This window comes from Alligator sinensis, unplaced genomic scaffold (genome assembly GCF_000455745.1).
Source record: "Alligator sinensis unplaced genomic scaffold, ASM45574v1 scaffold502_1, whole genome shotgun sequence".
Lineage (NCBI taxonomy): Eukaryota > Metazoa > Chordata > Crocodylia > Alligatoridae > Alligator > Alligator sinensis.
Window position 1 is genome coordinate 244091 of NW_005841896.1, and position 17564 is coordinate 261654.

General features: G+C 40.8%; 1 protein-coding gene across 1 annotated transcript in view; it reads left to right on the plus strand.

Annotated features, from left to right (window-relative positions):
* Positions 1-17564, plus strand: part of DENND5A (DENN domain containing 5A) — a gene marked incomplete at its 5' end in the record, with an annotated part of 95965 nt that overhangs the window by 46688 nt on the left and 31713 nt on the right. Inside the window, 6 exons of the mRNA XM_014517200.1 lie at positions 8469-8786; positions 11012-11227; positions 12492-12726; positions 13007-13157; positions 13831-13924; positions 17158-17289. Coding sequence (XP_014372686.1) covers positions 8469-8786; positions 11012-11227; positions 12492-12726; positions 13007-13157; positions 13831-13924; positions 17158-17289 — 1146 coding nt within the window. The remainder of the gene's footprint in view (positions 1-8468; positions 8787-11011; positions 11228-12491; positions 12727-13006; positions 13158-13830; positions 13925-17157; positions 17290-17564) is intronic.

Consider the following 17564-nt stretch of genomic DNA (forward strand, 5'->3'; position numbering starts at 1 on the left):
AGCAGGAACTTCTTCAGTGTTCCAGATTTTAAGAAACAGTATGTGGAACTTGTTGGCCATAGTTTCTCCACCAGCTTTGAAGATCTCAGCTGGTATTAAATTGGGGCCAGATGCTTTGTTATTCTTCATCTGTCTTATCACCCGGTGAACTTCTTCCAAGGTTGGTGGACTGACAAGTGCTTCCCTTACTGGATGCTGCAGGATGGAGTCAATAGTTTCATCAGTCGCTATCAATTCTCAGTTCAGGAGCTTTTGGTAGCACTCTTTTCAGTGGTTTTTGATGGACTCATTTTTGAGGCGTATACTGCCATCTTCAGATCTAAGTACGGTGAGTCCATAAGAGCTTGGTCCATAAATGCCTTGATTGCACTGAAGAAGCTCCGCGTGTCATGAATATCAACAAGTTGTTGGATTTGTTTCACCTTTTTCCTACCATTTGTTTTTGCTTTCTGGAATCTTCCTCTGGGCTTCAGCTTTAAGCTGTCGCTTTAAATCAGATCTTAATAGGCTCCTTGTTCTGTGTTTACTGTTCTGAAATAGGCCCTTGAAAAGCCTTTTGTTTTTCTGGATACCAGTACATTAGATCAGCCTCATCAAGAGAATCATTTTGAATGATAATGACAACTTTGTTTTGGTCATTGTATCTACTGGTAGGATGAATCCTTGAGGACACTGCCAATTCAGTCACTGACAAGGTTGTCATGGTCCATTTTAAATTGTCCCCAGGTCTCAGTTTCAAGGCAGCCACTTGGACAGTTAATTTTGTACTTAGAAAAGTCATTCTGCCTGCAGCTCTCTGCTTCAAATTTTTGTTTGGCATAAAGAGCAGCAGAACTTTGAATGGGATATAAAAGGTTATGAATGCTTTAAGAGTGAACCAGCAGCACTCCTTGGTTTTTTATGATAGTTTCTGGACAAGTGAACTATTACAGGGCCAAGTTCAGTTGTCACTCAGACCAGTGCAGTGAGGCTTGTTAAAGAGCTTCTCTTGTGTTGAAAGAATATTCAGTCTGTATGGAAGTACCTGAACTTAGGTGATTTGATTCTGCAGCACATTAAGTAAGTGTTTCAGTCTCATCGACTTTTGGGCATAAAGTTAAGCATGTACATTGATGGAGAAGTGAGACCTTAGTATCTCAGACACTTCTGTGCTTTTCAGTTTTTTTCATACTGTAACCCAATATTAAAATGGAAAATATGTTTAGGATTTTCTTCCCTTATAACCAGAAAGAGGAATGGGTAGGCATAACAGTCTGAAGCTTTCTCTGACTCCCATGGTAGATCCTTTTGCAGATTGTTCTATCATATTTATTCAAATATACCACTACCCCACCCCCCAGCCAGCATGAGGAGAAAAGCCCCTCATCTTATGTTTGTATGCTAGGAAACCTTACATACAAGGTCTCACATTAAACTGCTGCCAAAAGCAGCATGCACTCAGTAATGGAACCGACTAGAAGATTATTACATGCAGCCAACACTGAGCATGACTATAAAATATATTGCTCATACTGGGCAAAAAAAGCCGATTTGAGATGCTACAACAAGGGACAGGTTAGTGCAGCCCATCTGAATAAGATACATATGGGTGTGCTCACTTAAATGCAATCCCATGGGTGACTGGTGCCTCCTGAGTTGGGGGGGGGGCCCTTGCTGCCCCCCCCCCCCCCCGTGGCCAGTCAGCAACTGGAGGGGTGGGGAGGCGGTTTCCCTGTGGCTAGTCATGCTGACCCACAAGTGCTGTGCCACTGGCACTTTTGGGATAGTGCAACATTTCTGGGTCAGCATGATCAGCCATGGGGGGACTGCAGGGATCGCTTCTCCTGGTGCCCCCATTCCCAGGATGGCACTCTTTGGGGTGGGGGGCACCAGCATTCTCACCTGTCCCCCTGCCCAATACCTAAGTGGGGAATGGTGGTTGTGAAGAGGTACACCGGCACTCTCAGGGTGCACATATACCCCCTACACATTGCCACTGTGCAGTCCCCCTCAGTATCAACTTTTTTGCAAGTCATGGTGATCCACTACATTGCATAATATCTTGACTTCTTCACTCACTCCCACAACTGAGCTGTGCTTTTCTTTTCCATTTCCAATTATTCCTGTATCTTCACCAGCTTTAAATGCCTGGCAAATATCACCAAACGAGGCCCCAAACAGCTCACACAGAATCCCTCTGTCAGCCCCTCTTTCAGCTAGACTGTCGCATATGATTAGTGTGGCCCCACCCTCCAGGATGTAGAGCTGGACCAGGTTGCTCTGTGCTTCATCTGCATATACATTTTTGGAGAATCCCAGGACTCATGACAAGAACACCTGGTTCCAGGCATGAGTAGGGAGATAATTAGTACATGGATCCTTTGTAATGGAGTATCTGATGTACACACAGATGCTGAGCAGTACTGAGCTGTGGGGTCACCATGGCTTGAACTGCTGTTGTCTCCGCTGATGGCCAGCCCACTGAACTATATGGTAAAATCAGGAGCCTTTGGGTTTGGACTAATGTTATTCATAGTTTTGTGCTCTTGATTAAGTAGGTGCAACATTGCTGCTTAAAAGCATGTTTGTGGAATACCTGTGCTAAAACTTGAAGTTTCAAATAAAGGTAAAACGTCAATACTGGTGAACTTAAGTCTATGGGTACCTGCAGTAACCTCGTTATATGGAAATTACTAAAGGTATGTTCATTACAGGGCAGTGTTCTCAAAATTGCTTCTCATTTCCATGTGCTTAGGGAGAACAGGGTCTTGACAGTAAGGAAGAGGGGAAGGGGGCTACCTGACCCCCCCCCAAATTTTTATTTTCTGCTGTAGCAGTGTGAGGGGACAAATTCAAGGCAAACCTCCAATAGTTAGTTTCCATACCTGGAAAATTATAACACACTTACACATTTTCCATGTATTGAATCTAATTATTGGGGGTTTATCTTATAATTCAGGTAGTCTTATATTCAAGTATATACAACACATTACCACAAGTACCAGCGTTCAGAAATGTAAATGTTCAAAACAGAAGTAATTTTCTATTTTCAGAATATTGATGGGGTGGGGAGCTGGCTCATTGTTTAGTGAATAAGCTGTTTTACTTCATCTTTTGAGCATTCTTTTGGGAAACCCTGATTCTGGTTCATTTCCTCTTATATTTTTAAATGGAACTGAAAGGAAGGATATGCAGGACTGTAATGAGCCTGTAGTACAAAGGAGGTCAGAATAAATAATTACGCTGTTCCTTCTGGCTTTTAAAAATCTATGAGTGGTGATATCCTGGCTCCATTGAAATCAGATGAGAATATTGCTATTGATTTTATAAGGCAGAGAAATATTTTATAGTGGGAATCTATCAACATTGATTTACCTGGTCACATTGAGATAGATAGCTTGCTCTCACTCTCAATTGTATGTATGTATGTATAACATTTTGGTGAGACTTTAAACTTGAATCCCTATTTAGAACTATAAAAGTTTGATTACACAGGCATTAAATTGTCACAGTCAAATTTATATAATGCTCTGCTTTTGATTCTCTCTTGTATGGGTCAGGAGAGGAAACTTTTAATTGTATGACCATGTATGTGTACTATTTTTTTCCCTTTGCCATGTCTTTCTGAAGCATGAGATACAGAGGTTGAAGCTTGACCAAATGAACCAACAGTCCTGGATGGTCAAGGAAATATGTTCTTGTGGGATTTTTATTTTCCAAAAGTGACAAATGCAAACTTGTTATTGCTCTTCTAACAATGTTGTTAAAGGGGTAAACTTTTCCATTATTTAACTAACTCAGGCATTCTAATATTAGTTAATTAACTACTTTGTGTATGGTGAAGCAAAGATGATGATAATACTGTTGGAGGCTTCCGTTGTTCATAACATGCTCACATTGTGTTTCCATGAATAAAAGTCATCAGAGCATCTTCATAGAATGACAACTCCTGTATCTTAATTTTCTTAATTTTATACTTTTTAGTATATGCTTATTGAACATAACATTAAACAGAAAATGAAATCTCAGCTGAAGAAAAATGTATTGCATTCAAACCTTGTCTAACTATCTCAATTATACAGTTGGCTCAATAAAAGAAATCCTTGCCTTTGAACAAAAAAATCCAGTAATTTTGGACAAAAGCGTAGCTAGTTGGTCAGATTACTCTTCTCTGTTGTACTCTTAAAAAATGCAACACATATCTTGTCAGGGGGAAACTCACCACATGATCTAAAGATGGCTCGAGGCTTTCATAATCTTTCTCAGTTCTGGCGTAGGATGACGATAGCTCTTTCTTTTCAATTTCTGCCTGTTTTCTTCCTGCAGCAAAACTTCTGTCTGGAATCTATAAAAGGCTTGCAAAGTAGAGAAATGTAGCATTTCCTTCTTTCTTTGGGGAATTTAGCACTGATGTCAAATGTGACCCTATTCAGGGAAGGATGCTGGAGCAGCTGTTTAAGCTGAAATGTTCTAGGTTTCATTGACTTCGAGACATTGATGCTATCCTGACTGGAAATTTTAATTGCTAAATACTATTTTTATTACTGTAGTTCATAGGACCCTAGGAGCTACAGAATCCCTTTTGTGCTTAGCATTGTACAAACACACAAAGGTCTACAAAAATACATTCACCTCTTGGTTTATAGTTAGACAAATAATGCCCAACACTACTTTGTGAACAAAAAAGCAGAAGTACATAAGGAGCAAATAAAAATGGCTTAATTGTGGCTGTGTGGTAAGCAGCCATCACAGAGGCTTGCAGTGGTGGAGCTTTCTTTGAGGCTCTGAGGGGAGACATTAACTTCTACCCAGACTTTTTAACCAAAGAAGAAAACATTAGTTCTCTGAGCCCAGATATTCATTAGTGGTCTTCCCTCAAGCAGAACATTTCACATCTGGTTTAGTTTTTCCTGCACTGGCAAGAGGTTTTTATTTTCTGGATTATGGAGCAATACTGGTGGCCTCTTTCTGGTCAGGATGAACCTAGCTGCCTATTATAAACTTTGTTTGCCCATTTCTCCAAACACCTCAAATAAAACTTGCTTAAACCACTAAACTAAACCAGTGGTAATGTCACGTACAGATTCCCATGCTAGGCTAAACTATTGTTGAAATTTTTAAAGCAAAATTGGATAAAAATTATTAAATGCACTTTTTGTTTCTTTTGCAGTCTTTAAAAAAGACAGGGGAACAGTGCAGGTTTACGCGCAGGGGATATGGGCAGCACGGAGCTTGCAGAGGCAGGCAGCTTCCTGTGTGGCTCTGCTGTTCCCTACCATGCCAGGTCATACATGCTGGGCTGCAGAGGCCCCAGGGGAGGGCAGCAGGGCAGGGAGCACGAGCCTGCAGTGGACAGTGCTCAGCCCCTGCCCCGCACACAGATCTGGGGGGCATGGGTTACCCCCTGCCCTCCTGGGAGTGTGTGCAGCTGCATGGAGCTGGCCCTGGCTCTCCTCACCTTCACCCCCCCAATCCCTCTGTCCCTCGGATGAGCCACCTGCAGCCTTGTCCCGCTTTCTGCTGGGGCCCTGCAGCTGCGTATTGCAGGCAGAGCCCGGCTGAGCAGCATCCCCAGCCCTTCCCAACTCCCTGTGAGGACCTCAAACACGCTCCCCTTCCCCCCCCCCCCCCCGCCCCCCACCACTTCCCCTTGGCGGGGCTGTGGGAGCTGCTTTTCAGGCTGCCTGGGGCCATGTGCATATACATGTAGGTAGCACCCCCTGTCTGACTGCCACCCTCCCAGCCCCCTGCAGGCTGGAACTCCGCCAGCCTGCAGAGGGCTCGTTATAAAACTGCAAAGTCTGCGGGTTTCTCCAGTAAAATGAGAAATCCACGTTTGTCTCTGGTAAAAAGTAAAATCTGTGGTTTACTTAGTTTTTCTATGGGAAACAGAAAACCTGGATCCGTGGTTTTGAGGCATACTTACATTAGTGCTCTATGCTTCAGACACTTGCATTCTGTTCTGAGGAGTGCTTGTGCAGAATCAAGCCCTTGGTCATTAAAAAGTCTTTTGTATTGTAGGGCCCTGGGAAGTTTTTTATGTTCTACACAAGAGATTGTGGAAGACTGAACGGTGCAGTCCTAGCTCCAGAGCCTGCATGAAAATGGTGCTCAAGCACCTGTCTTTTCTACTAGTTTGGTTGGTTAGCCTGGGTTGAAATAACCCCTCACAACTGGGTGGGCTTGTTTGTGTTTGTGAATAGAAGGCTGTTTACTTTGCAAGGATGGCTCGCCTTAATTGTGGCCCATCTTACCTTTTTTGCCTAGGTTTGTGTAGTGCTGGAGAGCCAGAAAATTCTGGAGATGACTTTCAGAATTTCTTTTGTCATTTCTATATACATACATAGGCAGTGTAGTGAGTGTCTGTTCTTTTGAAACAGGAGCTCAGACAAGGATTGGGCTTGAGGGGAAATTAAGGCTGGAGACGGAAGTTACAATTTTTGCCCTATCTGGCTACAGAAAGTGGTCTCTAGCCATGACCAAACACAAGTGCATGGCTGTAGACAGCTTAAAAAGTGGGCAGTCAGGCAAAAATCTGAAGCCTCATTGCATGAGGGGTCAGATGAAGACACTTCAAAATATGTAGCACCTTCTTTAACTTGCCCCTACCACCCTGTTGCTGTTTTCAGAATAGGAGGAGGGAAAGGAGTGGAGGGAGTTCCATCTGGGGGGTTTTCAGCCCCTGTTTGAGGTTGGGGTGGGTGAATTGCAGCCCCCTCTAACACCAGCTGGGGAACCCCTAGAACTACCCCCGTCTGTGATCTTTCCCCCCTTCCATTCTGAAAACAGCATGGGCTCATGGGGAGGGGGAGTCATTGCTAGGGGAAACGAGCTGCAAGCTGGAGCCAGCAGCTAGATTCCCCGTGGAACCAACAGTGAACTTCTGTTTGGTCCAGGGGATGGCTTTAACTCAGAACACTTCCTGCACAATGTTCTGAGTTACAGCAGGGAGCTTCACTTCTGTCTGCCCTAAGTTGATTAAGTACTCTTGCAACGTGTTTCAGAGACTTCTTAGAGAAGGCTCTTGGAATAAGCCTTAGTCCTTGAATTTTTATATAAGCAAAAGAGAGGTTAATTGGATTGCAGCATCTGTAGGTATTATAGCACCTCTGAAATAATCCCCTGGAACGGTTGGTCTGGAGGTAGACACCTGTTCTTAGATGCATACTGTGGATGGGTAGCTCTGATTCCTGTCCTTGGGGCCTGAAACACAGCCTGCTTCCTCACACTTGCCTGCCACACCTTGTTGGAAAAGAAATGGGAAGTTGTTGGTTGATAGTCATATGATGAAGACTGCAGCTTCGTAGCCCTGATGGGTCCTCTTCACAGGCTTCCAACCTCCCTTTACCTTGTCGTTGTCACCCCTATTGGTGCAATCAGCATTTTTCACCCATAATCCTCAAAGCAAGGGTCACAAGTTATCCCCAGCAATCTGACCTGTGCATTCCGGGTCTCGCCCCCTTTTCTTCTCTGTCCCCTCATCTGAACCCAGGTGAGGGTACTGTTCCTTCCCTCCACCTTTCCCTGAATATTTATTAAAGTCCGTAAACAGTCTTGCCTGGTATGGGTTAGGATCCCTGCCCCGTGAATCCAGGTTTCTTATAGTGGTCTAGTGCTCTTGGCCGACTGAAGTCTTTTGGCAGCCGCATCTCACTGACCCATCTCACTGCACCATTCGTCTTCGGTTCTCTTAAGCCTGCCAGATGATGGTTTTGTCTACTCACTGCTCAGTCTAGTGCGGTGCTTCCACACTAGTGTGCACCGCTCTGATTCCGGAGACGCTGCCTCTTCTCCCCTCTCCTGGGGAGCACTGAATCCCCGAGCTTCTAATTTAAACAGGCCTGCTTCTACGTGGTCCAATCAGGTCCCACTCCTGACCCACCACATAGTCTGCTGTAGCCAGGGAATCCCCTGCTTCCAGAGCCTAGTTGCTTCCAGGTTCACCCCTGGCTGCATACTCCGATTGCCAGGTGGAGCTAGGGGTCTCCACCATGATGGGTCTGCTTTACTTCAGAACCCCGGCTGGCTTCCCTGGAGACCTGACCTCGGCCAGCTTGAGATGCATCTTCCAGCAGGGTGTGGACTCCTCATGGGGCTCAACATCAGCAAGTGGCAAGCCTGGCAAATGCCGTGTTCTCGCACGTAATGACCCAAGGATTGACTCCCTGTTATGCATGCATATGTGTGCATCTACCTTGTTTACATGTGTAAATACCCATGCGGTTTTAAAGGAACTTTCATATTATATGCATACCAGGAAAAGTATTTACATCTATAACTAATAAAACATGTTTTGTTTGTTATCTAATCAAGCAGTTTAAACAAGAAAATAGACCATTATAGTCAACCAATAGAGACTGGATAGCTGTGTGCTGTAGGGGAAGATTCAGGAATTCATAAATAAATACACATAAGTGCATCTTTTTTTATTTAAAAAATCTGTTCATGATAGTGATCTAATATTATGCTGTCCCAATTTTAACTTCCAGGCTAATCTGTGCTTTGTGGATATAGACAACCATTTCATTGAGCTGCCAGAGGATTTACCCCAATTCCCAAATAAACTTGAATTCATTCAGGAAATCTCTGAGATCCTAATGGCTTTTGGAATTCCACCTGAGGGAAATTTGCACTGCAGTGAAAGTGCCTCCAAGATGAAGAACCTCAGAGCATGTGACATAGTTTCTGATAAAAGAAATGGGAACATAGCAGGATCACCTTTGAATTCCTATGAACTGCTAAAGGAAAATGAGACGATAGCAAGACTTCAAGCGCTTGTCAAAAGAACAGGAGTGAGTCTAGAGAAGGTACGTAATGGAACTGCATGCAATCTCTGTTTTGGCATTGCACACCAGACGTGAGGAAAAAGGAGATTCAGCATGTAGTGACCTGTCTGGCCTTGCCTTCACTAGGAGGACTTTATTTTAATATTTTTAGGATCTTAGATATGTTTACATGTTAGCATCTTGGAAGAGACAGAGGTCAGTTTTAACACAACTAAGTCCTTTGCTTGCTTTCACCCTCTTGGTATTTTTCTGTCTCAGATTTGCTACTTGTAGAACTATTTGCATATAACTTGCCTGCTTTGGTGAATGTGACAAGGCTTGCTTCATTAGTGCTGTTTATATGCTATAAAGTACTTTAGTGATGTGATTTCTTTCCAGAGACACTGTGTGTAGATGCAGGTCAGTGACATCAGCTGGGTATGTAGAAGCTCAGTCCTTCCAAAAATTGGGTCCTTACTGTATCTGTGCTCTTTTTGGAAGACTTTTTGAGTTTACTTGTATTTTTTAAATCGGGGGAGATTTTCAGCAAACTTTAACTCCTACATGCTGTTTAGATTGGGGATTGTTCCCCAGCTGCATCCCCTTTTGTAAGGTTATTGGTCTAAGGACATAGGCAGGCAAGGTTCTTTGGGTAGATGTGATATCTTTTATTAGACCAACTAAATAGTTGGATAAAAGTTCTCTGCAAGCTTTTGGGCACAGACACTTCTTCAGGCAGGAAGGGTGTTTGTGCCCGAAAGCTTGCAGAGAACTTTTTTCCACCTATTTAGTTGGTCTGATAAAAGATATTACACCTACCCAAAAAACCTTGCCTCCCTTTTGTAAGGCTGATTCCTGCTAATGTGACTGAAGCTTGCACTACAAGTGAGGAGATAAAACAGAAGAACAGGACTTTGTCAAACCAGTATCCAGGGGAAAGGTTTGGGGGGAAAACTGCATGGGGATAAGAGTAAGCATTCAGTTACTGACTGGATAGGGTTAGATTCTCAAATCAGCTGCATTCCTCTTCACATTTTTCTTTTGTGTTGAGTTCTTGTTCAGGGGCAAATTGGTAAGAAGCTTGTTATTTTGCTGATTGGATTGAGAAATAATGGGGAGGAAAGCAGCTGCCTTTTTTTTTTTTTTTTCCCCCTAGTTTCCGCTCACCTACTTTTTAATGCGAACACTGTTTTTAAAACTGACTTTGCGAACTTTGTAGAAGTTGTTCTGATGCTGAGTGTAGACATTGCAAAGTGTTGTTTCTTAAAATATTAGAGATGCAAATTATTGGAGTGTAGTTATCCATCATACCCACCATTGACATTAACAGGCAGTTTTCAAAATATGAAAAATTCCCCGTGGGATGGATTTAGAAGGGGCTGTTGAGTGGTACAGCTATCTAGTTTGAAGAGACAGTGTGAAATACTGAAGACTGCATACAGTGCATCTCAGCCAACTAGCAATAATGATTGTGGCTTATGGGACAGCTGTTTTCTGTGGGTGCAAGTCACTGCTCATGATACTTTTGAAACAATTGCTTTTTCCAATAGCGGAGTCAAGACCTGCAAATGTGTCTGAATGGTGTATGATTATGCCTTTTGATTTTCATGGCTATTTAAAAGGCTGTATGTCTGGTTCCACTTAAAAATAAATAGACATTGAATGTTAAGACATTCAGTGCAGCTTTGAAAATATCAATCTCTGTTTTTAAAGAATAGAAGGTAATACGTTTTGAAACATCACTTTAGCTGTATATTAAAATGGTTGCTTAAATTTGTCATGGAAGATTCCTGAAGTTAGGGAAATTGGTTACTACCCGTGCACAGGAACTTACTTTGATTATATGTCTGAATTAACATGAAGGTCAATACCTATTGGATTGTAGCAGTGCTAAGTATGGATTTATGATACTGTACATTGAATAAATACACATTGGTGGTACTCTAACAACCTTTTGCAAGTTTTCATATTGATGTCAAAAGTAACAAAGGACTGAGATGAGCATGTTAATGTTACCTCCATCTTCTGAAAATGTTTCTACTGCAGTCAGCATTAAAAATGAAGTCTGCTTGCTGTTGAAACTATAATCTCATTGAGTTAAATGTTCTTTCCAAAAGCACTGTGCAAGATCTTGTCAGTTGAAATGCCCTATGTTGATCTGAGGAATAACAGTTGGATAACAAACTTAGATATAAGCTTGCATTTCTTGTACATCCCATAAAGGCAAAAATATATTTTGTTCTTGTATGTTTCCCCTACTCTCTCAGCTGGAGGTGCGGGAGGAGACGAGTAGCAAAAAAGATCTAAAAATCCAGTGCAATGAAGAAGAATTCAAGGTTTACCAGCTGAATATTCAGATCCGGGAAATTTTTGCCAACCGTTTTACACAGATGTTTGCAGATTATGAAGTATTTGTCATTCAGCCCAGTCAAGACAAGGAATCTTGGTTTACAAACAGGGAGCAAATGCAGAACTTTGATAAAGTAAGTTTTTTGAAAAGCCATGCGGTTTGTTGTTTTTTTTTTTCATAAGCACTAATCAAGGTTCAAAACAAGTGATTAGTATTGGTCAGAAAATAGGGAGAACCTTGTGATTCTTCTTTAAAGAAATGTATATGATCTTGCAGAAGATTTTATTTATAATTTGAAGTCACTCAAGGGATAGTTCTTAGAAAACAGGGTATAGATTAGAATGGAATTAGCTTTAACATAAAATTACAGGTTAAACATATTAAACATAGCAGTAGAGCAGTTCTACCAGAAGAGTTTTAGAATTATGTTCAAAGAAAGGCTATGTTCATGCAAAGCGTTTATACCTATGCTCTAACTTTTGCCTTGTGTGTCTGTGGTTTTCCAGAAAAGAACCTAAGGTTTCAGTTCTTTTCAGCTCTTACTGTTATGTCTCTTACTCAGAGTTGACCTGTTTCATGTGAATAGGACTGCTGACATGAGTAAGGATTACTCATGTGAGTGAGGGTTGCTGGACTGGGCACTAAGGGCATTTTTACATGTGCTCCAGGAGTGTGGGGGGGAGGGGAAGTCTCCTTTAATTAGAGTGGCTCCAAGACCCACACCAATTAAAGCGCCCAGAGTCTTGTGCATCAGCGTCCCTACATTTCAAAATGGCAGTAAGAGTGCTTTATCTAAAGCTCGTAGAACTAGAGTTGGTTAAAGCGCCCCTGCCACCACTTTGAAGCATGGGGATGCTGACACAAGATGTAGAGGCTGGCTGGAGCACAATAATTGCCACATTTCAGCAGATTACTTAAATGAGTCTGGTTCGACGTACTGGAATTAAAGCGCTGTTGGAGCCGCCTCCTGGCTTGTGTATACTGGTCACCTAAGGGTCTGATCCAGCAGCCTTTGAAGTCAGTGCAGATATTCAAATTGACCTCTCCAGGCTTTGACTTGGGTCATATGGTTAACATATGAATCAAGTGGCGGTTTTGCCATTGAGCAATTTGACTTGGCTGAAATCTCAGTTTTGGTGTTATTTTTAACTTTTTTATTTTTTCAATCATAAATAAAGAGCTATACATAAATGATGTTCATGGAAAGTAAGAAATGATTTACAAAGGCTTGTTTCAAAGATGGAGTTTGGGGTAAACTGGAACTTAAAAAAAGGCTTTGAATGGCTCCAAGTATGTACTTGGTTAGAAATATGTTGATTTTTAAGATGTTGTCTTTGTTGTCCAACATGTCTCTACACACTCTGTAATAGAATTTTTGTGTTGTTTCTTTTTATTAGGCATCATTCTTGTCAGACCAGCCTGAACCTTACTTACCTTTCCTCTCAAGATTTCTGGAGACACAGATGTTTGCGTCTTTTATTGACAATAAGATCATGTGCCATGATGAAGATGACAAAGACCCTATTTTGAGAGTGTTTGATAGTAGAGTAGATAAAATTAGACTGCTGAATGTGAGGACACCAACTCTACGTACATCTATGTATCAAAAGTGCTCTACAATTGATGAGGCAGGTAAGGTGACAAGTAACATTCTTTTAATTTTAAGAAGGTATGGCTATTCTTGTTAGTATCACCAGAGCTCAGGTACTCTGGTTGCTATCATATGGATCCTAATGCTTTAACCTTTGTTTAAAAAAAAAAAAAAAAAAAAAAAAAAAAAAAAAAAAAGAAATAGGAGAAGAGTTGGAATATAAAGTGCAAGTAGAGAGAGAAAAGCTACGCCAGAATTGGTCTTATGCCTAACGAACCTTGTCTGCCTAAGAAACTTCTTAACTTTCTTTGTTATTTTCAGAGAAAGCTATTGAGTTAAGACTATCAAAAATAGATCACACTGCAGTCCATCCACATTTGTTGGATATGAAGATTGGTCAAGGGAAGTATGAACTTGGGTTTTTCCCCAGACTTCAGTCTGATGTCCTCTCCACAGGACCAGCAAGCAACAAGTGAGTAAGCAAAGATATCTGTATGTTGGAAGGTGGTGCCTGATCGTGGTGAGCTGTCATGCAGGTGTCCACATTTGAGATGTCAGTAAGCAAATTTAGCTTGTTCACTTTTTAATGAGGAAAATCCTAACTCTGTGGACTTTTAGTAGCAGAATGAACAAGGAGTCTAGTGTTGCCATGGTGGCAAAGTTAAGGATATTTGCATGATTTTAACTGCTAGAGGTTTAAGAAAAAGAACAGGGTTCTGGTAAGAGTCAAGGATTTAAATAAAGGACTTCTTTTTATAGGAAGTATGAAGAAATGGGAAGATGTTATGAGGCAAAAATGTAACTAAAGCCTAACAGAGAGGAAAACAACAAACCAAGTATTAGTAGACTGTGGGTGCGTGTACTTTTGCAGGAAAGTGTTGGGTGGTTTTTTAAGTTGGATCTTATTTTTGTCCAGCTGAGGCTCTCTGCTTCTGAAAGTTCAGAGCATAGTTTGCCTTGTTTTCGGCTCTAATTGTTGTGATTTCTGATTTCTGGTTCACCTGTTTTTGACTCTCTTGTTCTTGCAGATAAATGTTTGCCTCATAGACGCTCTGAACAGTCAAAGATGGATACCTTTGCTCCCACTTTCCTTTCCTCTTTAGCTTATGCTTAATATCTAATGAACAGTCTTCCTTGATTTGTAGATGGACAAAGAGAAATGCACCTGCACAATGGAGGCGGAAAGACCGACAGAAACAACACACAGAGCATTTGCGTCTGGACAATGATCAGAGAGAGGTGAAAGCTATTTATTAGCTATAGAAAATGACTGTCATTGCATATGTTGTTCCTGTTTTACAAAATATCGTGTCAGTTATTTTGCAGGATGTCGCTGCTCTCTCTCCATCTGCTCTTTTAACAAAAGGTCAGATCATCTGAGGTAGAATTGTATAGTTCCACTGACATTGGAAATATGCCAATTTATGCCAGCTCAAAATCTGTCCTAAGGAGCTGAAATAAAGATAAAAACATAGCGACCAAGTTGCAGTCTTTTAACATAACAAGTACACAAGTAAATATATGCTAGTTGATCAGCAACTTGGACTTTTGCTTGAATATCAGTCCATCAAAATGTAGATTTTTCAGTTACATAGTGGCTCCTGTGCTTCATATGCATTAAATATTTACTCTTGTAAAAATGTGCAGTGTTTTCCTAGGAAAACTTCTATTATAAAAAGTTGAGAGAGCATCCTGTTTACAAAGTATTCCCAAGTGAACCATTTTAAATTGTGAGTCTGCAGTGACTTTGAGTAATATATACCTACTCTGTAATTATTTCACAAGAGTAACATGGTTCTGCAAAATTAGCTATATGTCTTGTATGAATTGCACTTGAAGTGCTATGCTGGAAAGTGGTGATATGGGAACCATTTTAGGGCATTCTGATTTAAAAATATCAAAATTGCTTTTTAGCTAGTTGCATTTTAAAATAAGAATAAAAATTTGTGGCGCTCTTGTTTTTAATATGTTTACCTTGTTCTGTTTAAGGTGTGTGCAAGAAAGAGTGCAAGATTCGTGAGTTGAGGAAGGAGAGCACAAAACTTAGACTAGTGATGAATGCATTCATTGGGAAGAGTACAGTCCTAGTTCCTGGTCCCTGTCCCAGGATTATTATTATTTTTTTTTTTATCCAAGCACTATGTAATGTAGAATGCATAATTGTTTGTGATAGAATGGACTAGACCCTGGACCTTAATGAGTGTTGCAGCCACTAGGCGGCAGACTCTTGTACACTTTCCTTGTGAATGATCTAGGCTCCATACCACACAAGCCCAAAGCTAGGAAACATCATACTGAGATGTTCCAGGTCTGACTGATGCGCACAGTGATCGTGGCACTTCTCTTTGGTATGGAATAGCACCCATAGTTCTGTACCATGGACGTGTGGACAGGCGCTTTCTGGCCTTATGAAACTTGAATTCCTCGCTGTGCAATGGATCAGCTTTGTAATGAGGAGTGGAACATGGCCCCAGCTACGTAGCTTCCAGCTGTTATTGGGGCACCTTGTTGAGAGTGGGGAGCTGTAAGTTTGAATCCCTTGAGGTTGGGAACAGCACTGAACTTGGGTTTTCCACTTCCTGGGTGAGTGTTTATACCACAAAACTAATTATGGTAAAAGGTAGGCTTCTGTAGCCATTTCTTCACAAGAAGAGTAAACCTTGCTCAGTTACTTGAAGGAATAACTGTAGCCTATTGTCAGGAGAGGATTCTGGGAGGCATTTCTCTGTAGTCCTGACTTGGGCATTTCAGTTCAGAAGGAGTAGGGTTTTAGGCATATCTCTATGCCTTGTTTTTCCTGTCAGCTGCCTCTAGACATTTCCCTTCTGTGTGTTGATATTCAGATCCCCCTTTGGAGGTGCTTTTCTCCCCATGCACTGTTCATGGATCCTGGGTACCTAAATATTACGGGTTGTGGCATCTAACTTGTACATGTCCAAGTCTTCTATTTTATTTAGCTAGTAAAATATGAAAAAACTGTAAAAGGAATTATTCTAAATGAAATGGTGACAGTTACAGCAGTTGGAAGGCAAGAAACTGGTTAAAATAAAAATCAGATAAATTGAAACTAGCAACAAAGAAACTTTGGATTTGCGATTTGACAGCTGTTAGGCAATGAATCTTTTCAGTGCAAAAAAACTCATTTAATTTTATCATCACAGTTTTAATGTTTTAAATGGCTTTTTTACTGTTTCTTTTATTTAAACTTTCATTACTTCCAAGTTTTATGTTGAATATTCATCAGTATGGCATTTTATTATCTTTTTGCTGTTCGCTTCTGCTTTTGCATGAATGTTTTTGTTTCATTCCTGCTTTGTTTATTTTGCTACCAATCCTGTCCTGGCAGCATCTGGACTTTTCCTTGCCAGAGCTTCAGTTGCAATTGTATTTAGACTGGGACCAGCATGATTGGCTTTTCAGGCCCTCTGTAAAATCTTTCTCAGAACTTTATCTGGTATGTCACATGTACAACCTGACCCATAGTCATGGTATCAGAAAAGATGCGTAGCTAAATGTGTATATCTTGTTTTTTAGAAAGTTTCAAAAGATGAATGAAGTGATTCCTTTTTCATTATGTTAACAAACACTTTATTCATTATATGTTAAGAGATGGATTTCTGTCAATTGTTACCTTCCCTCCAGAAGCATTATAAATACATGTTAATGCATATCCAGCCAGTTTCTGTATGGGCCGTTCCATTGATCTTATTCAGTGTTAGTCCTATCTACAGACAATCTTTGAAAACATTTTTTCCCTCAGCACATGTCCATCTGATTCTTGTCTCTGAAGTGAAATCAGTGTAAATTCTCAGAAGACACAATGGGAACAGCACAAACCTTTTGAAAGTTTGTGCAGTCGTTTTCCTCTAAAATGTTGATTATCTTTGATTTTTTGCACATAATAGCAATAAACTGCTTCTGCATTAGGAAAGTGTTTAAGTCATCTTCATTCTTAATGACAAGGCCATTTACTGTCACATGTGCCCTGCACATCTGCTAAAAGCATTATTGCTTAAATACAACATAATCAGGAGTACAATAACTGTTTCACTTTTTAAAGTAAATTGCAAGTATGCATAAATATGATCTTGCTTTTTCATAGGAGAGAAGGGAAAACATTTTCAGTAGCAGGGGAAGAAATTAAAACTATGCATCTGAACAGTTTTTGGTTGGCTGTGTGTTTTGTTGACTTTTTTAGTAACACATTAGTGCATGCTATTGCTAGTTAGTTTAAACAGAATCTTAACTCCAGTGAAGTAACCCAGTAAATGTCTTTAATCCTTTATTCTAAATATATAATGGAGCATTATTCAGAAAGATAATGTGATCTTTTTCCTTTCTGGGCGTGGGGGTGGTGAAGACAGATCATGCTTAGTGCTACCCTCTGCAATTTGCAGCTGCTGTGTACCAAGCATATATTTTTTCATGACATCTTTTGCTTAAATTTACTCTTATTTCCTGTGTTTGTACAGAAATATATCCAAGAAGCGAGAAATCTGGGCAGCACCATTCGGCAGCCTAAACTCTCTAACCTCTCTCCATCAGTAATTGCTCAGACAAACTGGAAATTTGTTGAAGGCTTACTGAAGGAATGTCGCAATAAGGTAATGTGGAGAGAGTGACCTTTTTGTTCTCCTGCTCCTCTTTTCTTTCTTTGTTTATTTGCTGGGCAATATTATAACTAGAAAATCTGAACTTGCCTTTTGTTCATGGAGACTTGGGTACATGCAGTTTGAAATGGGTCTGTCCCACCCCTTTAAATTGATATGTTGTTAGACATCCTGGAAAGATTGGAGACTGGATATTTTTCTTACAAGATCCATGATGGAGAACAGAAAATTTTAGAAATAAGAGAGTGTATGATCTGAAGGTCTGCGTA